This window comes from Rhinoderma darwinii, chromosome 1 (genome assembly GCF_050947455.1).
Source record: "Rhinoderma darwinii isolate aRhiDar2 chromosome 1, aRhiDar2.hap1, whole genome shotgun sequence".
Classification (NCBI taxonomy): domain Eukaryota; kingdom Metazoa; phylum Chordata; class Amphibia; order Anura; family Rhinodermatidae; genus Rhinoderma; species Rhinoderma darwinii.
The window spans coordinates 434648357-434670513 of NC_134687.1; the positions used below are offsets into that span (position 1 = coordinate 434648357).

The 22157-nt window shown below is 41.5% G+C and overlaps 2 protein-coding genes across 4 annotated transcripts in view; one reads left to right on the forward strand and one right to left on the reverse strand.

The window, feature by feature from the left end:
* Position 1: 1 nt before the first annotated feature.
* On the forward strand, positions 2-20351 carry SRRD (SRR1 domain containing). 2 transcript variants are annotated; one of them, XM_075830881.1, is made up of 8 exons: positions 2-183; positions 8277-8447; positions 10249-10289; positions 10603-10820; positions 14426-14524; positions 15577-15728; positions 15829-15874; positions 16814-20351. In XM_075830881.1, the coding sequence occupies exons 1-8, from the start codon at positions 17-19 to the stop codon at positions 17003-17005; spliced, it is 1086 nt and encodes a 361-aa protein (XP_075686996.1). In that variant the 5' UTR covers positions 2-16; the 3' UTR covers positions 17006-20351. The 2 variants fall into 2 exon arrangements, with proteins under 2 accessions (XP_075686996.1, XP_075687006.1); XM_075830891.1 differs by having other exon boundaries at positions 52-137; positions 16814-19918.
* LOC142656005 (clustered mitochondria protein homolog) overlaps positions 18298-22157 on the reverse strand; it is a 71925-nt gene continuing 68065 nt past the window's right edge. For both annotated transcript variants that reach the window (XM_075830819.1, XM_075830810.1), the window contains exon 26: positions 18298-22053. In XM_075830819.1, the coding sequence (XP_075686934.1) occupies positions 21435-22053 (619 nt within the window). In that variant the 3' untranslated portion in view covers positions 18298-21434. The remainder of the gene's footprint in view (positions 22054-22157) is intronic.

The following is a 22157-nucleotide window of genomic DNA, read 5'->3' on the forward strand; positions in this document are numbered from 1 at the left end:
CTATTATTGCGCACAGATGCCGGAAAGAGGCTTGGAACGCACACCAGCTTCCGGTGCTGGAGTTACTGAGACGCAGAAAGAACATGTGAGGATTCTTGTGGAACGCAAGTCTTATGTGACTGGTCCAGAGCTGACAGGTATACAGCGCCTCTACCACCTGCTGGCCTATATCCACGCTCTGCTGTACGTCTTTAATTCGATATTACGTGTGCGTGTATAGGTAGAAAACGTCCTTATATCGTGGCATTGCCCGGGACCAGCTGTCTGCTACACCATATCGATTGTCCATTTATATTGATGGCAATTATTGCTTTCATTAGCAACTGCTTTGGATCTGTCAGCTTTAAAATCCTGTCTTGTGTACTACTGAGGTTCTTTTCTCAGAACTCTGCGTTGTGCCGTTCCTCTGTTATTCCTACTGGAAATGTATGAAAAAATTGACTGGGTGTTCTTAGAAAAGATGCTCCAGAATTGTCATTTCATGGGGAATACAAGTATTTACTAAAAGAGAGGTGACAGGTCCTCTTTAACTATAGAAAATTCCCAATATAACGTTATCGGAATTGCTCCATTTAGCCGCTGGAGAATTTCGGTTATTAATAATCTGTATTTGCTCTGTTGGGCTCAATGCACATGATGCGTATTACGTGCGGTAAATCTGCAGTGTAATACAGTACCAGCAAAGTAAGTGAGATTTCAGGAAATCTCATATACACGCTGCAGTTTTTACCTGCACGTAAATTTTACCTGCGGTGCGTATTTTAAAATCTGCAACGTGTCAATTTATCTTGCGTTTACGCTGGTGAATTGTATCTGTTTAGTTGTAAGGAAAAAAACGCATGAAAAGGCACCGATCTTTGCATCATAATGTATAAACTGCACAAAAAAACGCATCGAAAAGCGAATTTCCTGCCTTTTTGTTGCGTGTTTTCCGCAGCAAAATATGCAACGTGTGCATGTAGCCTTAGTACTCGTTCAGTTTGGGCATCAAGCTGCCATAAAACATTCTGGGCAGATTATTTTACATGTTTTAAAGTCAAAACTGGCGGAACATTCGTGCGCTAAGACCTGAATCCGTCAGGTTCGCAGGACTAACGGGTTCAGTGTCAGCGGGTCCACATGCGGGATCCACCTGTAATCGATCTTATGAACTTAGATGTGATCGGTAACATCTCGATCCCCACTGGAACTGAACCCATCAGTCCCGCTGACCTGGCAGATACAGGATTCAGCGGTAGATACAGCTGCTCTGTATACAGGATACAAAGCGGCTGTATCTCCGAAAGTAAAAATAAATGTTATATATATATATATATATATATATCTATCTAAGTTTTCAAAGGTGTTCATAGCCATCAAAGGGATTTTCCGATCCCTAGTAAAATCTATCTATGGAGTTGAAATAGAAAAACAAGAAGCAAACCTCACAATCTACTCACTTTCAGCAATGTTTCCACTCCACTGTGGTGGCCAGGGGTTGGCTGCCATCGTCATGTGGTGGTAGATTACATCAGTCATTTTATGAAGTTGTTGTTTTTTTTTATGCTGTTTCCAGACAATTAGGGTATGTTCACACGCAGTGTTTTCAGACGTAATTCGGGCGTTTTACTCCTCGAATTACGCCTGAAAAAACGCCCCTAATACGCCTACAAACATCTGCCCATTGCTTTCAATGGGAATTACGATGTTCTGTTCCCAGGAGCCTTTATTTTCACGCGTCGCTGTCAAAATACGGCGCGTAAAATGACGGCTCGTCAAAAGAAGTGCAGGACACTTCTTGGGAGGTTTTTGGAGGTGTTTTTCATTGACTCAATCTGAACGATTAACCCCTCACATGCTGCGTTCAATAGAGATCGCAGCATGTGAGGAGTTTATAGCCACCGGCACCCCAGCAACGTGATCACTGGGTTGCCGGTGGCTGCAAAGGCAATTGGAGGGCTAATACTTACCTCCCGGTCTGCCAGTACCGGAATCCTCCTATGCCCCGTCGTTGGCGGGGCCCAGGAGGCTTCCGGTACCATCGGCAAGATGGTGCCGGCTCAGTTTCCGGCTCAGAAGCTGAGCCGGCTTCATCAGCAGTGGGTCCGCTGTATGTTACAGCAGACACCCCGATCCGTCGGCAGGAACCGGAGATAGCTCCGATTCCTGGCGTTAACCCCTTCAATGCAGCGATTCAATGCAATCGCTGCATCAAAGTGGTTTGTATGAAATCGGCAGCCTGCCATGCGATGGCAAGGCTGGCGACTGTTACTATGGCAACAAGATGCCTAACAATGGCTTCCTATCTGCCATTACGGAAGCCGATTAGGCCCCGCCTGGAGGCGGAGCCTGATCGGCTTGCTGTCAGTGAACAACTGACAGTTCCAATACACATAGGTAGTGCAATGTATTAGAACATCAAACAAAAAGTTGGACCTTCAAGTCCCCTAGTGGGACTAAAGAAAAGTGTAAAAAAAGTAAAAATAAAAGTTGTAAAAAATACAATAAAAGTTTCAAATAATAACACAAAACACAATCGCTCTTTTTAGCTTATCAAGTCATTTATTATTGAAAAAAATAATAAAGCCATACATATTTGGTATCGCTGCGACCGTAACGACCTTAACTATAAAAATATTATGTTATTTATTCCACACAGTGAACGCCGTAAAAAAAACTAAAAAATACTGACATAATTGCTATTTTTTGGTCACTTTGTCTTCCAAAAATTGAAATAAAAAGTGATCAAAAAGTCGCATGTACCTAAAAATGGTGCCTATAAAAACTATAACTCGTCTCGGTAAAAACAAGCCCTCATACAGCTCCGTCGACGGAAAAATGAAAACCGTTAGGGTATGTTCACACGGCCTATTTACGGACGTAAATCGGGCGTTTTTGCCCCGAATTACGCCCGAATATAGCGCCTCAATAGCGCTGACAAACATCTGCCCATTGAAAGCAATGGGCAGACGTTTGTCTGTTCACACGAGGCGTATATTTACACGCCGCTGTCAAAAGACGGCGCGTAAATAGACGCCCGCGTCAAAGAAGTGACCTTTCACTTCTTTGGCCGTAATTAGAGCCGTTATTCATTGACTCCAATGAATAGCAGCGCTAATTACGCCCGTAATTGACGCGGCGTTCAAGCGCCTGCACATGCCGGTACGGCTGAAATTACGGGGATGTTTTCAGGCTGAAACATCCCCGTAATTTCAGCCGTAACGGACGCCCTCGTGTGAACATACCCTTATGGCTCTCACAACTTGGCGACAGAAAAAATCCATTCTCTTTACAAAAGTTATTTTATTGTGCAAAAAGTTGTAAAACATAAAAAGTTCTATAAATTAGGTATCGCCGGAATCGGACTGACCCGCAGAATAAAGCTAACATGTAATTTATAACGCATGGTGAACGCTGTATAAAAATAATTAAAAAAATATGCCAGAATTGCTGTTTTTTGGTCACCTTGCCTCCCAAAAATAAAAGGATAACAAGTGATCAAAAAGTCACATGTACCCCAAAATGGTACCAATAAAAACTTCAGCTCATCCCACAACAGACCAGCCCTCATACCACTACGTCTATGAAAAAATAAAATTAGTTAAGGCTCCAATAAGCCAGAAAATAAAAATATGCAATTGTGCCGGCACGAGGGGAACGTTTCTTCTGTTTCAAGTGGCGAATTATCAAGGCCCTAAAATTAGGGAACCGGGGAGGGCCCAAACATATCTGCTGGAAGCGACGGTGCCCGTATTATACCAGGACAACACTTTCCCAGCAAAATTCCTCAAACTGCAAAGATCCCGAGTGTGGACCAAAAGGGGGATAAGAAAGGACGCCATTTATCAGTGCAACATTGGCCTGTGCATAAAGGATTACTTCACAGCGTAACACACAACTAAGGATTATTTTATTGTTTTGTTTACCCCATTATTATACCCCCTGACTATGCCCCTTATATACTCCGCCCGGCTTACATGTACCCCACATTATAAACGGAAACACCAGTAAGACTCAATACAAGACTACTACAAGCAAAATCCTCGCTCCAAAAGCCAAATGGCGCTACCTCCCTTCTGAACCCTACAGTGTGCCCAAACAGCAGTTTACTTCCACATATATTGCATCGGCATACCCGGTAGAACCCTTTTAACAATTTTTGGGGTGTGTGTCTCCAGTGGCACAAGCTGGGCGCCACATATTGGCATATCTATGGAAAAAAATCCCATTTTCACTCTGCAACATCAAGTGCACACCAATTTCTGCCAATCACCTGTGGCGTTAATATGCACATTACACCCCTAGGTGAATACCTTGAGGGGTGTAGTTTCCAAAATGGGGTCACTTCTGGGGGGTTTCCACTGTTTTGGTCCCACAGGGACTTTGCAAATGCGACATAGCGCCCAGAAACCAATCCAGCTAAATCTGTACTCCAAAAGCCAAATGGCGCTCCTTCCCTTCTGAGCCCTACTCTGTGCCCAAACAGCAGTTTATGACCACATATGTGGTATTGCCGTACACAGGAGAAGTTGCTTTACAAGTGTTGGGGTGTTTTTTTTCATTTATTTGTTGAGAAAATGAAACATTTTCAGCTAAAACTACGTCTTATTGAAAAAAAATGATTTTTTTTATTTTCACTGCCCAATTCTAATAAAATCTATGAAACATCTGTGGGGTCAAAATGCTCACTACACCCCTAGATGAATTCCTCAAGGGGTGTAGTTTCGTGAATCGAGTCACTTTTGGGGAGTTTCCACTGTACTGGTACCTTAGGAGCTTTGCAAAAGTGACATGGTGTCAAGAAACCAATCCAGCAAAATCTGTGCTCCAAAAGCCAAATGGCGCTCCTTCTCTTCTGATCCTTGCCGTGTGCCCAAACAGCAGTTTGACCACAAATGGGGTATTGCCGTACTCCAGAGAAGTTGCTTTACAAATGTTGGGGTTCTTTTATTCTTTTATTTGTTGAGAAAATGAAAAATTTTCAGCTAAAGCTACGTCTTATTGGAAAAAAAGGATTGTTTTTATCTTCACTGCCCAATTCTAATAAAATCTATGAAACCCCTGTGGGTTCAAAATGCTCACTGCACCCCTAGATGGATTCTTCAAGGGGTGTAGTCTCCTAAATGGAGTCACTTTTTTGGTGAATTCACTGTTTTGGTCCCTTAGCGGCTTTGCAAATGGGACATGGCCTCAGCAAACCATTCCTGCTAAATTTGAGCTGCAAAAGCCAAATGGCGCTCTTTCCCTTCTAAGCTCCGCCGTGTGTCCAAACAGCCGTTTATGACCACATGCGGGGTATTGTTTTACTCGGGAGAAATTGCTTTCCAAAAGTATTGGTGCATTTTCTCTTTTTAGTCCTTGTGAAAATTAGAAAAAATTACCTAAACCTACATTTTCTTTGAAAGAATGTAGATTTTCATTTTCACGGCCTACTTCCAATAATTTCTGCAAAAAACCTACGGGGTCAATATGCTCACTATACCCCTAGATAATTTCCTCAAGGGGTATAGTTTCCAAAATGGGGTCACTTTTGGGGGATTTCCACTGTTTTGGCGCCGCGAGAGCCTTTCAGACCCGACATGGAGCCTAAAATATTTTCTAATAAAAAGGAGGCCCCAAAATCCTCTAGGTGCTCCTTTGTTTCTGAGGCCTGTGCTGCAGTCAATAAGGGCCACATGTGGGGTATTTCTAAAAACTGCAGAATCTGGGCAATAGATATTGACTTCTCTGGTAAAACTTTCTTTGTTACAAAAAAAATAGATGAAAAATTAATTTCTGCAAAAAAAAAAAAGAAATTTGAAAACTTCACATCTACTTTTCCTTAATTCCTGTGAAACATCTAAAGGGTTAAGAAACTTTCTAAATGCTGTTTTGAATACTTTGAGGGGTGAAGTTTTTAAAATGGGGGGACTTATCGAGGGTTTCTAATTATATAAGGCACTAAAATCCACTTCACAACTGAACTGGTCCCCGTAAAAATAGCCTTTTGAAATTTTCTTGAAAATGTGAGAAATTGCTGCTAAAGTTCTAAGCCTTGTGATGTCATATAAAAATAAAAGGATGTTCTAAAAACAATGCCAATCTAAAGTAGTCACATGGGGGATGTTAATTAGCAACAATTTTGTGTGGTATTACTATCTGTCTTACAAGCAGATACATATAAATGTAGAAAAATGCAAATTTTTGCAATTTTTCGCTAATTTTTGGTAGTTTTCACAATTAAATACTTAATGTATCGAGCAAATTTTGCCAGTAACATAAAGTCCAATGTGTCACGAGAAAACAATCTCAGAATCGCTTGGATAGGTAAAAGCATTCCGAAGTTATTACCACATAAAGTGAAACATGTCAGATTTGAAAAAATTGGCTGTGTCCTGAAGGCCAAAACAGGCTGTGTCCTTAAGGGGTTAAAGAGGCTCTGTCACCACATTATAAGTGGCCTATCTTGTACATAATATGATCGGCGCTGTAATGTAGATTACAGCAGTGTTTTTTATTTAGAAAAACTCATTTTTGACGGAGTTATGACCTATTTTAGCTTTATGCTAATGAGTTTCTCAATGGACAACTGGGCATGTTTTACTTTAGACCAAGTGGGCGTTGTGGAGAGAAGTGTATGACGCTGACCAATCAGTGACCAATCAGCGTCATGCACTTCTCTCCATACATTTACACAGCACATAGTGATCTAGCTATATCACTATGTGCAGTCACTTACTCACATATTAACGTTACTGAAGTGTCTTGAGAGTGAATAGACATCACCTCCAGCCAGGACGGGATGTCTATTCACATTCCCGACACTTCGCTAACGTTTGTGTGGGACTTAATGACAGCAAGCGTGATCTCGCAAGATCACACTGTAAATGACGGCTTTCATCGAGATTACGCTTGCTATGCTGTAAGTCCCACACAAAAGTTACCGAAGTGTCGGGATTGTGAATAGATATCGCGTCCTGGTTGGGCGCGATGTCTATTCACTGTCAAGACACTTCAGTAACGTTAATGTGTGAGTAAGTGACTGCACATCGTGATCTAGTAAGAACACGATGTCTGAGTACATAAGTGGGGAGAAGTGTATGATGCTGATTGGTCACTGATTGGTCAGCGTCATGCACTTCTCTCCATAACGCCCACTTGGTAAAAAAGTAAAACACGCCCAGTTGTCTATTAAGAAAGTCATTAGCATAAAGCTAAAATTGTTCATAACTTGCTCAAAATTGATAGTTTTTTCTAAATAAAAACCACTGTTGTTCTCTACATTACAGAGCCGATCAGATTATGTAGGAGATAGGGCACTTATAATCTGGTGACAGAGACTCTTTAAGGCGGATTAGAAAGGTTAGCCTCCACTAAGGCTATGTTCATACGACAAATTAAAAGCGGCTTTAAAATACGGAAGGGAAAACAGCCACTGATTTTCAGAGGTTTTTTTATGCACCAAGCGTTTTTTTGTTGCGTCTTTTTCAGCCTTTTTGGAGCTATTTTTTTATTGAGACGGTGAAAAACGGCTCCAAAAACGACTCAAGAAGTGACATGCACTTCTTTTTTTATGGGGCGTTTTTTTTCACGCCGTTTTTACAGACTACCGCATAAAAACCGCCCCGTGGGAATGAAACGCTGTTTTTTCCGTTGAAATCAACAGGCAGATATTTGCAAGCATTTGGCATCCGTATTTTTAGCCATTTTTCGGAGCGTTTACAGCCCAAAAAACGTCTGAAAATAAGCCATGTGAACACACCCTAACGTTGATAGAAATCATTACTCAGAAGGAAGATCTTGCAGCAGTTCTGTAGCTTGTTCTCTCCAGTTTGTATATCCCCGCCATGAGTTTCCTCTAATTTCTCCCATTCCTTTCATGAATTCCTATAAATATTCCCGTAGTGTGTGAGTTTGAAGTTGGGAAATTAGAGAGCGAGAATTGATGCGAGTGATCCCAATCTTTGTACAGAGCTGCAGACTATGTTGGTGCTATGCATAGAAGGGCCCATTCAGACCTCTGTGTCTTTATTCAGTGTCCAATCCCCATTTTTTTGTGGATCGAATTCATTTCTATAGGGCCATGCACACATCAGTGTTTTTTTGCGGATCTGTTGTTCCGTTCCGCGAATTATAGTACATCACCTTTCCCTGTCCATTTTGCGTACCTGTGTTGCCATTCAAGTCTGTAGGTCCGCAAAAATAGTGGACAGCACGTGAAAGCCAACCATGTGCCTTCCGCATTTTCCGGATACGCCTGTGGTGTCCAATCACGTGACCTGACGGGAATAACTCCTTTTCATATTTGTTGTCTACAGGTCCAGGATGGAATCGGACTCCTGGCAGGTGGTCAGCAAGAAAAAGGCCAGCAAGAAATCATCCCGATTAAAGGAGAATACAGCTTGTGAACCTGCAGGATCTGAGCAGCCTCGTAACTTGTGTCCGGCCAAAGATTGCACTGATGTAGTCAAGAGAATTCATGAAACCATGTGAGTTACTGTACGTAACCTGATGTTCCCGTCACTGCACCACAGTCGTGGTGTGAACATGTCCTTGAAGATTATCACAATTTAAAAACAGGATTATACCGTATGTATTCGCTCTAAATATTCCCCAACCTGGTCAGGAAGATTCCCATCATCTCCATGCAAGTGACATTTCATCTTTACACTACAAGGAAGCCGAGATCTCTAAAAGGATGCGGGTGTCAGCTGTATGTTACAGCCGACACTTCACTGCAACAGGCGGGATTATAGATTACTATGATCCTGCTCGCTTAACCCCTTAGATGCCATGGTAAATGGCGACAGTGGCATCTAAGCCGTTAGAAAGAGGGGGCAGCCCCCTCCGACAGCCCATCCCCCTCCAACGTCACGATAGAGGGGTCACAATGGTTGTCAGGGCTTAATAGGAGCCGGTAAAAAAAAAACACAGTATACTGCAATACATAAGTATTGTAGTATATTGTGCAAGCAATCCAACGTTCGCTGGTTCAAGTCCCCTAGGGGGACAAATAAAAAGAAGTAAACTGTTATACAAAAAAATATATGTTGAAAGTTAGAAAATTGGAAAAGGTTTTTTTTTTTTTCTCCCAAAAGCAATGATTAAAAATAAAGAATAAACATAACCGGTATCAATGCGTACGTAAAGGTCCGAATTATTACCATACAACATTATTAAACCACCAGGATGAATGCTGTAGAAGAAAAAAAATTGAAGTCACCCTGTCTCCCACAAAAAAATGTGATAAAAAAAATCGTATGTACCCCAAAATGGCACCATTATAAACTACAGGTCGCTCCGTAAAAAACGAGTCCTCATACCTTTTATATCAATGGAAAAAAAAGAAAATAAAGTTAGGGCTTTCAGAATATGGCGACACAAAACAAATATCATTTTTTCCTTGTAAAAGTAGTAAAACATAAAGAAAAAAACTCTATAAATTTGGTATCGCTGTAGTCGTTAACGGCAAATAAAGTTAACATGTCATTTTTACCGCACAGTGAACAGCGTAAAAAAATGATACCCATGCATTTTATGGTACAATAAATGGTGCAATGAAAAACTACAACTCGTCCCGCAAAACCAACAACAAGCCCGAATATGGCTCGATCGACAGGAAAAATGAAACGGTTTTTGAAAGGTGGGGAGGGAAAAACAAAAATAAAAAATGGCTGCGGTGAGAAGGGGTTCAATTACTGTACAGTGCCTGGATATTATTATATTGATGTACAATGTTCTGCCAGATTGCAGTGTAGCACAGAGCATTGCATTATAACTTTGCTGAGGTTTTAGGGGTTTGTCTGTCAACATCATGTCGACTGGTTCCCGTAGCAACAGCAGAATTGTGACTGCAGCTTTGGACAGTAATAGATCAGTACGACATAAGTAGAATAGTTTTCTATGTAACCTGCGAACTTTCAGCTCATTTCTAAGCGTGGTCATTTCTAATCTCGTCTGCTCGAGTTTCTTAGAGAAATATCAGCCTACCCGATCACCAGTGAGATCACAACCACCAGCATTAGCCACTGGTCTTCTCTATGTACAGAGTAATATGTACAACTGTTCAGTTTGAGATGAAACTGATGTGATTTGCATGAAAAAGAATCTATAGAAAGTGGATACAAGTAAACATTTGGATCTGGTCCGTGTGGTCCACATTTTGCATCATCATAAATGAATGTATCAGAGCGGAGGTCTTGGTTTGAGCTGATGATAATCTGAAACCTTCCCACAGATCCTAGTATAATAACTATGTCTCATTTTCTTTTAATGCTTTTTCTATAACAGGACAGATCTGCGATCATCTGATTTTTGGGACTCTTGTCAAGGTGAGAACGTTGGGACTTGGAGTATGTAGACTACGCATTCTAATATCACAAAATACGCGGGCGAATTCGGCTACAACATGTAGAGGATTATATAGAGGTCTTGTTGACATGGACATAGCGGCTCCTTCACACTGAGATCCTCAGCTTTGGCCTTTAGAGCCTAGTATAAGATCCATGATTCTCATTTTTATCATATTTGACCATACTTCTCAAGTTCTAGCAAATAAATGTTCTTCATCTACTGCTTAAAATTCACGTTAACAAGACGATGCTTTTACTGGTTTGTCAGCAGTTCCTTCTATATTTCTCCTAGGTTGTCTTGCGAAATGTCGAGATCTATCACCAATGCCTTCAGATGACAGCAGTCATAATGAGGAGTCAATGAAAGGCCTGAACCTTGAGGACTCCATCTCTACCTGCGTTACCCTCCAACACTTTGACTGTGTGTGCTATGGACTGGGACGTTTTACATCTTGTGTTATAGCCCGACACCAAATCACCTTCTTACTTTTATTCCTGGAACAATTTAAGGTGAATGAATATGAGGTGATTATTCCTATGTTAGTGATGGCATATCGCTAGGATACGCCATCGCTTTATGATCTCTGGGACTCCCACCGATCCTTAAAATAAAGGTCACAGCACTGCAGCCTCTTAATTCTAAGGATCGATGGGTGTCCCAGAAGTCGCACCACCACCCATATTCTAGCAATATACCATCACTTTATAAGATGGGAATACTCCTTTTTAAATGGGTTTTCCTATCATAGTAAGTGATGGCATATCACTAGGACATAACTATTTGATGGGTGGGGGTTTCACAGCTAGGACCCCCACTAGTCCCTACAATGAGGGAACAGCGTCCCCTTTTGCTCTTTCTCTACACAGCAGAGTTGTGCTTTCTATATAACTCCAGCTTGAGAGTGGGGCTGTGCAGAGGGAATATCTAAAGGAGGCCTCTACCTCTTCTTCCTAGGGATCAGTGGGGGCCCAGTTGGCATACCATAACCAATGAGAGACTGATGGCATATTCTAGCAATAGACCATTGCCTACTACGTTGAGAAAACCTCCTTTTTCTCCCTAAAGAGCACAAATCTTTCTTGCTGCCAGTACAAACCATACTTGCAGGATTCCCAGGCTGGGAGTCTCCTCTGCTTATCACTTTGCAGCTTTTTAGCCAACCACATGATAAGCCGCGTTGCTTATTTGTCATGTGCCTGTAATGACAAGCAGCCGGGACTTTTCTCAACCTGACACACAGTATAATTTGTAGCAGGGAAGATTTCTGGACTCTGAGCTCCACGATTTAGAAAATGAAGCGATGTCACCCCCTACTGTTTTCTAGAGGTACTGCACTTTTCCCTATATTTATTTCATAGTGGTATAAATGGTGGTCGGTCTAAGTTATCTTATTTCGGACCATATGGGGAAAGAGTACATTAGTGGTCTGACGGGAAAACATCATTTTGTACGTGGATTGTTAGTGTTAATATGAATATGTGTACCATAAACTCCATCCACCTATGGATAACACTGACAATAATATAATCTCTGATGAACATAATTCATGCAGAATTACAGTTCCCCTGTCCTCATAATTGACATACTTGTATGAAAAAATTGTGGGATTTTCAGAAGCACTGCTAGTAATAAGGCCGGGGTCACACAGAGATTTTTGCAGGCAGAAAATCTGCCTCAAAATTCCATTTGGAATTTTGAGGCAGATTTTGCTCTGCCTGCACACCTATTTTCGTGGCATTTTTCACCCTGCGGCCATTGAGCGCCGCAGGCAAAAAAGCCACGAAATACGCTTTCTCTATTTGGAGGTTAGAGACGTAAATGCCCTAAGATAGGGCCTGTCCCTTCTTTTTCCCGTGAGCCATTTTTTCTTCTCACGTGAAAAAAACGCCTCCGCCTCCCATTGAGATCAATGGGAGGCGTTTTTTGGCGCATTTTCCGACGCGGTTTCCGCGTCAAAAAACATGTCAAAGAACTCTGTGTGAACTTACCTTTGGGCAGGTGGTATAAATAAAAGCCTTTTTATTTTTTTGAAACAAAAAACAAAACAGAACTTGGAAAGCATAAGCCCTTATTCACACGTTCATAAAACGGCCGTCGCACTGCTGCAGTAGGGGCTATTCACACGACTGATTTTTTGACGGCCCGGGAAACCTGGTCGTCAAAAAATGGGACATGCCCTATTTTCGGCCGTTTACGCGGCCGCCCGGATCCCATAGAAGTCTATTGGGCTGGGTAATACACGGCCATCACCGGAATGTGTCCCGAGTGACGGCCGTGTCTTCCGTCGCTCGCGCTCACTCTCCTCCTCCTCACAGTGCAGAGTGCATGTGAGGACGAGGAGGGTCTTTTTTTGCTCCCTGTAGGAGTCGGAATCCCCAATCCCCGGCCGGGGATTGTGGATTCCGCTACAGGAGAAGTGAGTGACTACACTGTCCATATATGGACAAAGCGACGTCACTCACTTCTGAAGCGGAATCCCCGACTCTATGGCCGGGGATTCCGCTACAGGAGAATTGAGTGACTACACTGTCCATATATGGACACAGCGACGTCACTCACTTCTGAAGCGGAATCCCCGACTCTATGGCTGGGGATTCCGCTACAGCAGAAGTGAGTGACTACACTGTCCATATATGGACACAGCGACGTCACTCACATCTGAAGCAGAATCCCCGACCCTGTGGACGGGGATTCCGCTACAGGAGAAGTGAGTGACTGCACTGTCCATTTATGGACACAGTGACGTTACTCACTTCTGAAACGGAATCCTTCCTCTGGCCGGGATTCCGCTACAGAAGAAGTGAGTAACCAAACTGTCCATATATGGACACAGTGACGTCACTCACTTCTGAAGCGGAATCCCGGACCCCTGTGGATGGGGATTCCGCTACAGGAAAAGTGAGTAACTACACTGTCCATATATGGACATAGTGACGTCACTCACTTCTGAAGCGGAATCCTTCCTGTGGCCGGGGATTCCGCTACAGGAGAAGTAAGTGACTACACTGTCCATATACGGACACCGTGACGTCACTCACTTCTGAAGCGGAATCCCTGACCCTGTGGCCGGGAATTCCTCTCCAGGAGAAGTCAGTGACTACACTGTCCATATATGTACATTGAAGTCAGTGACTTCTCCTGGAAGGGGGGGAGGGTGCAACCTACAGGGGGCTGTGTGGCATTACCTGCAGGGGGCTGGGTGGCATTACATTCAGGGGGCTGGGTGGCATTACATTCAGGGGGCTGGGTGGCATTACATTCAGGGGGCTGGGTGGCATTACCTGCAGGGGGCTGGGTGGCATTACCTACCAGGGGGGCTGTGGAATTATCTACATAGGGCTGTGTGTGGCAACAAATTTAAATGAAATTCATCCGATTTTAAAACGGACAGGGAAAAAAACGGGTCAGAATCGGCCGTTAAAAACGACAACATGGAACGGAATTGGAACGGATGCAAATCGGCCGGAAAAAAACGGCCCAAAACGGCCGTTGTTATCAGCCGACACTCGGACCCTGTCGTGTGAATAAGGCCTTAGTTGCTAAAACATGACAGTTTCAGGACTGGACTAGTCCCTTCTTCAGGAAAATATCAGATACAAATTACATTTTGACTGAAGAAGAGACTAGTCCAGTCTCTAAAACTGGTCGTATCCATTTTATATCATTTTTTCATGTTTTAGCAATTTATGCTTTCCAAGCTCTGTTTTGTTTTTTGTTTCAAAAATTTTTGAAAAAGGCTTTTACTTCTACTTCTTGCCCAAAGTGGAGTTTTATTACTAGCAGCGGCTCTGAAAATCTCACTATTTTGTCCTACAAGTATACTACATATGGACAAGGTATTTGCACTACCAAATGCCCAGAGGGAAGGACGGCCGCAGCTACGACCAATATCAATAGATGTGTGTACAACACAACACTAAAAGTTGGGCATACTAACCTATGACTATATGCCTGCTTACCCGGTTTTATTTTGAACATATTACACCATGAAGCGCTGTTCTTTTTTTTGAGCGATTTTTTTAACCTTGTAATTGAAATGACATCAATCAGAAAGAGCAGAGAATAGTGACAGGTCTGGTCCTAAACATTCATTTAATTTCATTTGTCTTTTCAGATCCCGAAACACCAATGCTATGTTTTTGATCCAGTATTTTCTCCATTGGATATTGCTGTACTTCAGGAACTAGGACTGACGATTGTGCTGGAAAATGAAGTAAGTTGTACAGAGTCCAGTAGTTTTACAGAGAGTAAAGCCAGCTATACGCATGAGATACGGAGAGGGCAATAAACCGCTCACAGACTATTCTGGCAGCAGAGCATCTCCTTAGGGAACAAAGAATCATACATGTCAGCATACCGCATACACATTAGATGGTCAGCAGATCTTGCCAATTACAGACGTTTTGATTGACATTTATGTGGAATTTAGGGTCATCTTAAAGGGATAGTTTAGAAAAACTTTTTTGTATTTCCTACTACGGAATCTGGAGTTAATAGAGTGGGTCCTCGGTTCATAATACTTATCTCTTAGTCAGAGTGGAGAGTAGCTACAAAGAGCGTCTCTCACTCTGGAGGACCTGCCCTGCGTTAATTTGATTGGCACTGTATAATTCATAATTTCCCCTGTGGTGGCGCTGCAGGGAAACTGAACACTTTTTTTTTTTCAGGTTTCCCCACTGATTACAGATAATCGCTGGGGGAATACTTTATGATCAGATTATTGTTTAGGGACCTTCCTAATAGGCATTGTCCAGAACGGAGAACTCCTTTAAGAAATTTGAGATCCATTGTTCCAACCATCTTGTAGTTTTGGATGTTTGGCTATATGATATTGTAATCTTATTTTTGACATAGATGTTCATGGCTACATAGGAAAGAAATAGATACACCATTAGGGTTTACATATCGTGAATCTCCTAAAATCAGGAGTAGAAATAGCCAATCGGAAACTCTTCTAATATATGAACAGTGATCGCAATATGTTTTATTAGCATTTTATTTAAAGCTATTTTTCTTTGGCGCGCTCCACCCTTACATTATACTTTTCTTTGACTTTCTCCTAATCTATAATGTTTGATAATCCAGAACCTATCAGGTCCTGTTAATGGAAAAGTGCTTAGTTTTGTACTTAGATTATTTTTTTTTTCAAAATTTATTAAAAACGTCTGGCCTTAATGTGATGGCATATAATGTGCAGTGTTTTTTACAATAATTTGTATCTGCATTTGCTGATGATACACGATTGACATTCCTATATCTTTACAGGAGGGTAAGCATGCGGTCTGTAAACCCACAGTGTTCTACATGCTGCATTGTGGCAAGGCGCTGTATAATAACCTGCTGTGGAAGAACTGGTCGTCTGGTGCTTTGGCGCAAATGATCATTATTGGGAACAGTTTCAAGGGGATAGAAGAACGGTAAGGAATTAGAAATAAAAATCACCATTTAATACTTTTATGAAATATCAAAATACTAATGGAAATATGTTTTCTTTTTCAAAATGGTATTTTCAAATAGATTGGTTTCCAGAATCCTACAGAGAGATTACTTTTATATCTATAAGGTAAGCTCTGTTTTACCACTTGTGTGCATTACCCTATTATTTGCTATAGTAGCTTATCAAATGTCTATGGAATACAGCTGCATTTTAGTACATGGCTGAGAGGCGGCTGAATATTTTCGGAATGGGTATTGTTGGCTCCTGGAGTTAAGATTAAAGGGAGTCTGTCAGCAAAATGTCTGAGTTAAACTAGTAACAGGGTATTGTAGAGGAGACTAACCTGTTTCTGACGTTTATTTGCATTTTCTGCTTAATGCCTCCTTTGTAGAGAGATCCGTTTTATTAAGTTTATGCTAATGAGCATTTAGGTGCAACAAGGGCGTCACCGTTGCTCCTAAATGCTCTTGCGTCGCTCCCCAGTTCAACCCCCCCCCCCCTCCCTTATTACATTGATTGACAGGGGCCAGGCAGCGAAATCAGCGCGTTCATGCCTGGCCCCGTACTGTCTGTAACGCGCGCGCGCTTCCCTGCTCTTTAATGGGCGCACGCGCAGTACAATCTTTCTGCTCTCCGTTCTAATCGCTGCCTGGCACCTGTCAATCAATGTAAGAACGGAGGGAGGGGGGGTTGAACTGGGGAGTGATTCAGAGCTTTGACAAATGTACTGCTTTTCACAAGTGAATGTACATTGAAATTTCATAATATATCTTCATTGGGGTTGGAGCTTCCGTATTTCACATATAGAATTGCAAAACCTCTGCTTCCCTTCACACAGTTATAGCATTAAATGGTACAACTGTGGTTTTTCCTGCAGCGACCACTAGGGGAACTTCTTTGGATTTAATTTTTACAGGTGATATGCATTGAGCTCACCCTACTGGTGGCTTTAGGAAAAACGCTATGACTATATGTCGGAAAGCCAGAGAAACATGTCCGTGAGCTCTGCCTCTATGAAAGGTACGGCACTGCTACAAGGTTATTAACTGTTCCGTATTTCAACAGAGTTTACAGGTTGTAGAAGAAACAGCATTTCCAGAGAGTAACCACTATGGCGATGTTTTCAATGACACATCCATTCATATCTTTCCATCTGCAAAACTGAAACCTTTACCTAAGGAAACCTGGCAATCTAAAGATGAACCTCAATATAAAGGTTGTGAGGACCTGGAAATCATTCTCAGCCCCTCACGGTAGCAATGACCAGTAAAGTAAGTGCGCAACCTCCAGTAAAGACATTTGGTTACTTCCTTGCACCTGGGGCTGCCAGTAAAGAGGCTCATCTGGAAGTGGGTCTAGTATTCTGCACAATGACTTTATTCACTAGACCCGCAGGATATTGTGTGCGGACAAGTTGGATCCCTACATACAAACCTGGGCCCATGAGACTACATGCCTGGAAAAGCAATTTGTGGGTGCCTTTTACATATATTCGATTATTTTCGTCTATAAAGACATTTTTTGATGTGAACACCGATATGTTGACAGCGTTTACAATCTAAGGGCCCTATTACACAGGCCGATATGGGCTGTAAAAACGAGCGCCGATCGACGACAAGGCTCGTTGATCGGCACTCGTTTTCTCCTTTCACAAGAAGCAATCGTTGGTTATGTATGGGGACCAGTGATCGTTACTACGATCGTTTGTCCCCATTCGTTTTCATTATGTAGGCAGCACATCTCCGTTTACACAGGGAGATGTGACCATTTTATTGGCCGCATAAACAAGCAAATCAGCCGATGAACGAGTGTGTAATAGGGCCTTAAGGCCAAGTGAAAAATGTCCATTTTGGTGTGGTTCATAGCTGTTAGTACATGTGGTTGCGATTGTTGGTAAAAAGTGAACGCGGTTTTTAATGTTGCGACTCTCCCATTAAGGTAAATAGGGAAAGCAAACTGGGAAATAAAAACAAGCCCTGAAACACTTGCATTTTGCAAACGCTAAATGTGAATGAGATTTATGGAACGTCTGGATGCTATACTGTTTGAGTTGCCCAAAAACGCAGATTGAAACCGCAGAACACTGCAAAGTTTTAGAAAAAAATTTTTTTTTTTTTAAATCTTAAAATATGAATTATACTTTTCTTTAAAGTGACAGTAAATAGCTTATTATGACAACATTGGTAGGTTCAGTATTTTTATTCTATTGTTGGATATTGGGTTGATTGATTCTATAGCAGAGCTGTGTCTTGTAAGTGTCAATCTTTATAACTGTATGTGACATTTCGACTACCTTTTGTTTATAGGAGTCAGTTGCTCTTCCAATACTAAATTTTTCCTTTAATGATATTGTTCTAGGTTTGCATGCCCTAAAAAACTGATTTTTACCTTTTATTGTGTAAATTGGGGTTAGAAAAATTCCATTGATTACAATCTATTATCTAGTGGCCTGTGCTATATTACAGCTATGACTGAAAATTCATTACTCATTACAATAATTCCTTTCACATGATGACTAAAGAGAGGGAATAAAATGATCAAAAGTCCTAGAAGGTCAAACAGCCAGGTTTATTAAAAGGCACATGGTAAAGTCTTTAGACAGCAAAAAGTTATTTATTTTTATTACAAAAGAAGTAAAAATAACAATAGAAAATAATAAAGAACACAAGAATTATTTGATTTGCATAGTTAAAAATACTTGAGCCTCTTCATTCCTGTAAAGACGGTGTCAAAAGGCAACTGACTAACTGGTCACCACGTGTAAACTTTATTATAAATGTCTTCAAGAGCCAAAGACACTGAACTTGAGTAGTAATATGTTGGTAGTTCCCTACGGCTAAATAACCGGTACCTGAAGGGGGCACTTACCTACAAACCATTCAGTAAATAACTTGCATAAATATTAGAATATTGTTGAGTGGTACTTCTGTATTTCCTAAATGTATCTGGTATATACCCGTGACTTTGCTATGTCTTACCTCAAAATTCTGTGTAGCCTAATCTCCTCCCAAGGTGCATTCTCCTACTTCTGTCTGAGGAAATTCCATGGTAACTTTTTACAGACTGTGAAATTGTAAGTGTCATATGTTTATTGGATATTGTGAGACTTAGAGCTCATTCAGACGAGCGTATATGTAGTCTGTGTGACGGCCATTAAAGCAACGGCCGTCACACAGACTCATGTACTTCAATGGGGCCGTTCGGAACGTGTGAGGGGTCCGTGAAAAAATAGGACATGTCCCATTTTACTGCGTGTCACGCATCCCTCCATAGTCTCTAGTCTATGGGGGATCCGTGACAAAGCTCTCCGCTCGGGTGCACCTCAGACGTGAAAAACTGCAGTATTTCACTCCAATGTTAGCTACGTTTGCCTGAATGTAGCCTTACTTAAAGGGAAGGTGTCATGTTTTTTGTTTTTTTTTATTATTATATTGCTTTTAATAAAATATAAACAAAAATGTTATTTATTGGTGTTGTGACTTTTAAAAATTTTTTTTTTCATCTCTGTATGTTTCGATTAACGACACATACAGAGATGGAATACGGCACATACAACCTCATAGAGAATGCGAACGGGAGCCGTTCCATTATCAGAAGCGTACGCCGTCTGTGTGGGAACGGCGCATGCGCCGCTCCCATACAGACCAAAACGAAGCTCGTTCGTAGAACAAAGTCTGGCGCTATTTTCATGTGGACCGGAAGCCGCTGCCGGACAGTAAGATGACGACTTCCAGCCGCGGCTTCCGGCCATATGTTCAACGAAACGAAGGCACAAGGAGCGTAGACCAGCGGAGGCAGCAGGAGCAGGTAATTTATGTTCGTGTAGGTGATGTGTGTGTTATGTTCGTGTATGTTTGTGTGATACTGTCTGCTGAGCCCTTTATCTAATCCTCCTACACTGTGCAGTCGCTCAGAAAATGGCGGCACACAGTGTAGGAGGTTTGAAGATTCAAACCCCTCCTTTTCCTGGCACTAGCCAGAATATGGGAGGGGGGATTGTGTGCGGACACTAGAGGAGAGTGTGTCCACCCCAAATTTGCAGCATAAATCAATGAGGATACTTTACCCCAGTGACCATGCTGCAATTTTGGGAACTGCCCCCTCTAGTGACCAGCACATGGAAATGTTATAAATTAGAATCTAATTTATAATATTTCCTGACTTGTGAAAAAATTAAAACAATGTGTAATCAAAAATAAAACATTTCTAGCGACACATTCCCTTTAAAATGTATTCCATTCAGTTAATAATGACTTCTATTAGCTGGGTTTGTTTTGCAGGTGGCAGTGAAGTAGTCCACTTGACCCTATTCACTTTTCTGTAACATGGCATGTAAATACAAAGTGACTGGTATCGGTTAAGTGGGTTACTGAAATGGCTTGACCATTTTATGTTGTTTTTTTTATATTGAAACCTTTCTCACCTCTGACGGCACCAGATGCCCATTCACATAGACCAGGCTACTGCAAGGTTTCAATTTGAAAATGCTGAAAACATGTGGTATATTCATCAGAGAATGGAAAAAGTTCCTACATCTAAAACAAGTCTTACTGAAAATCTGATAAAGTATTACTATTATGTTGTGAATTTTCAGTGTTTGCTAGTATGGTATTCATCGATTTGTTGTGTTTATATAATAGATAATGCAGTCTGTACAGATGTGTTGTGTATTGTTTAGATGCATACTTCCATACTGTTAGTCTGGATGAGCTGCGTACAGTCTATATCTCCAGCATCACTATAGACTGGCATTATGGAGGTGTATGTCCAACATACACAGCATTCTCTGTATAGCAACATAAACGTATAGTTTTAAGGACAACGTTCAATAACATGTTAATACTTCAGAACCAATGTAAGCCCCACATACACATTACTTTATATGAGGGCACCTCAAGTGAATAGGAGCAGAGCTGCAGTTCTGCAGCATGGCCGCTATGCTATGTATGGAGCCAACTGTTTCTCGCTCCGTACATAGCATAATTGGCAATAACATCCAGTGCCCGCAGGCCACCGGAGGGGCTGATCGGTGTGGAATCTGGGTGTCTGACCCGCACCAATGATATACTGATGACCTATCCACTGGATAGGTCATCAGTTGTCCAGTAGTGGACAACCCCTTTAAGCTTGACTAACTTACAACACAGTGGCAGAGGTGGCCCAGTGGTTTTACCTTTAAAACAGCTATAGAACAGCACATGTGGAGATATACAACTGATATCTATCTAGTGTGATTGAAAGCATATAGTTTGAGGACCATATTTGGTTATTGCACGAACCAGTCATTGCAATATTGTAAGTATAAAAATTATGAAAATCTAGCCATAATTCAGATTTAAAAGCTATGCTAAAAGTATGTAACATAACAAGTAAAAATGTTGTCAATGTCTAAAATCATGATAATTACCACAGCAATCCTGAGTATGTCCTGAGAAAGAAGCAGCAATAATGGATTGTCTTGCTAGCCTGTGAGTTATTTGCCTCTTGGTTATCACACGGTTGGGATAATTCATAATATATTAGTCTTGGTTGGTCTTCTAGACCAGAAGTTCTCCGGTCTAATTTTATTTATCATTCGCTTCCTTCTCTGCCTCAGAGAAAGCCACATCTTCTTTGTTTTTATCCTTGGATCCTTCACTTTGTCCATCAGCATTTAGCTTGTCCTCTCCCTTACTTTGAACCTGAGCTATATTATCTTTCTCTCTCTTGCTTTCTCGTCTTTGACATCAGTCTGTTCCTCAGCCTGATCTTGGGCATCACCATTTTCAGTTGCTTCCTTATCTTTACCCTTTGCTTTCTCAGCTTTGTCCTTTGGCTCTTCACTGTCTTTAGTCTGGCCATCTTGTCTCTCTGTTACATCTTTGTTTTGGTCTTCAGCTTCTGGTTTCTTCTCACTGGTATCTTTGGGTTGGTCTTCAGTTCCATCTTTTCCTGCAGTGTCACCTTTAGGTTGGTCTTCAGCTCCATCTTTTCCTGCAGTTTCCTCTTTGGGTTGGTCTTCAGCTCCATCTTTTCCTGCAGTGTCAGCTTTAGGTTGGTCTTCAGCTCCATCTTTTCCTACAGTTTCCTCTTTGGGTTGGTCTTCAGCTCCATCTTTTCCTGCAGTGTCACTTGTGGGTTGGTCTTCAGCTCCATCTTTTTGTAGTTCAGCTTCCGTCTGATCTTTGATCACATTCCTTGTTGTCTCAGTATTTGATTTTTGTTCTTCAGAAATGAGTCCTTCTTCTTGTTCTAAATGCTCTTCACCACTGTCTCTGGGATTTTGTTTCTGGGTTTGTTTTTCTTTACTATTTTGTTCACTAATGCTGCAAAATTAAGTGAAATAACTTCTATGAATGGTTCCAATGCATCATTCTAACTTTTTGGTACAGTACTAAATAACTCAACACTGAAAAACCGTAAATGAGTA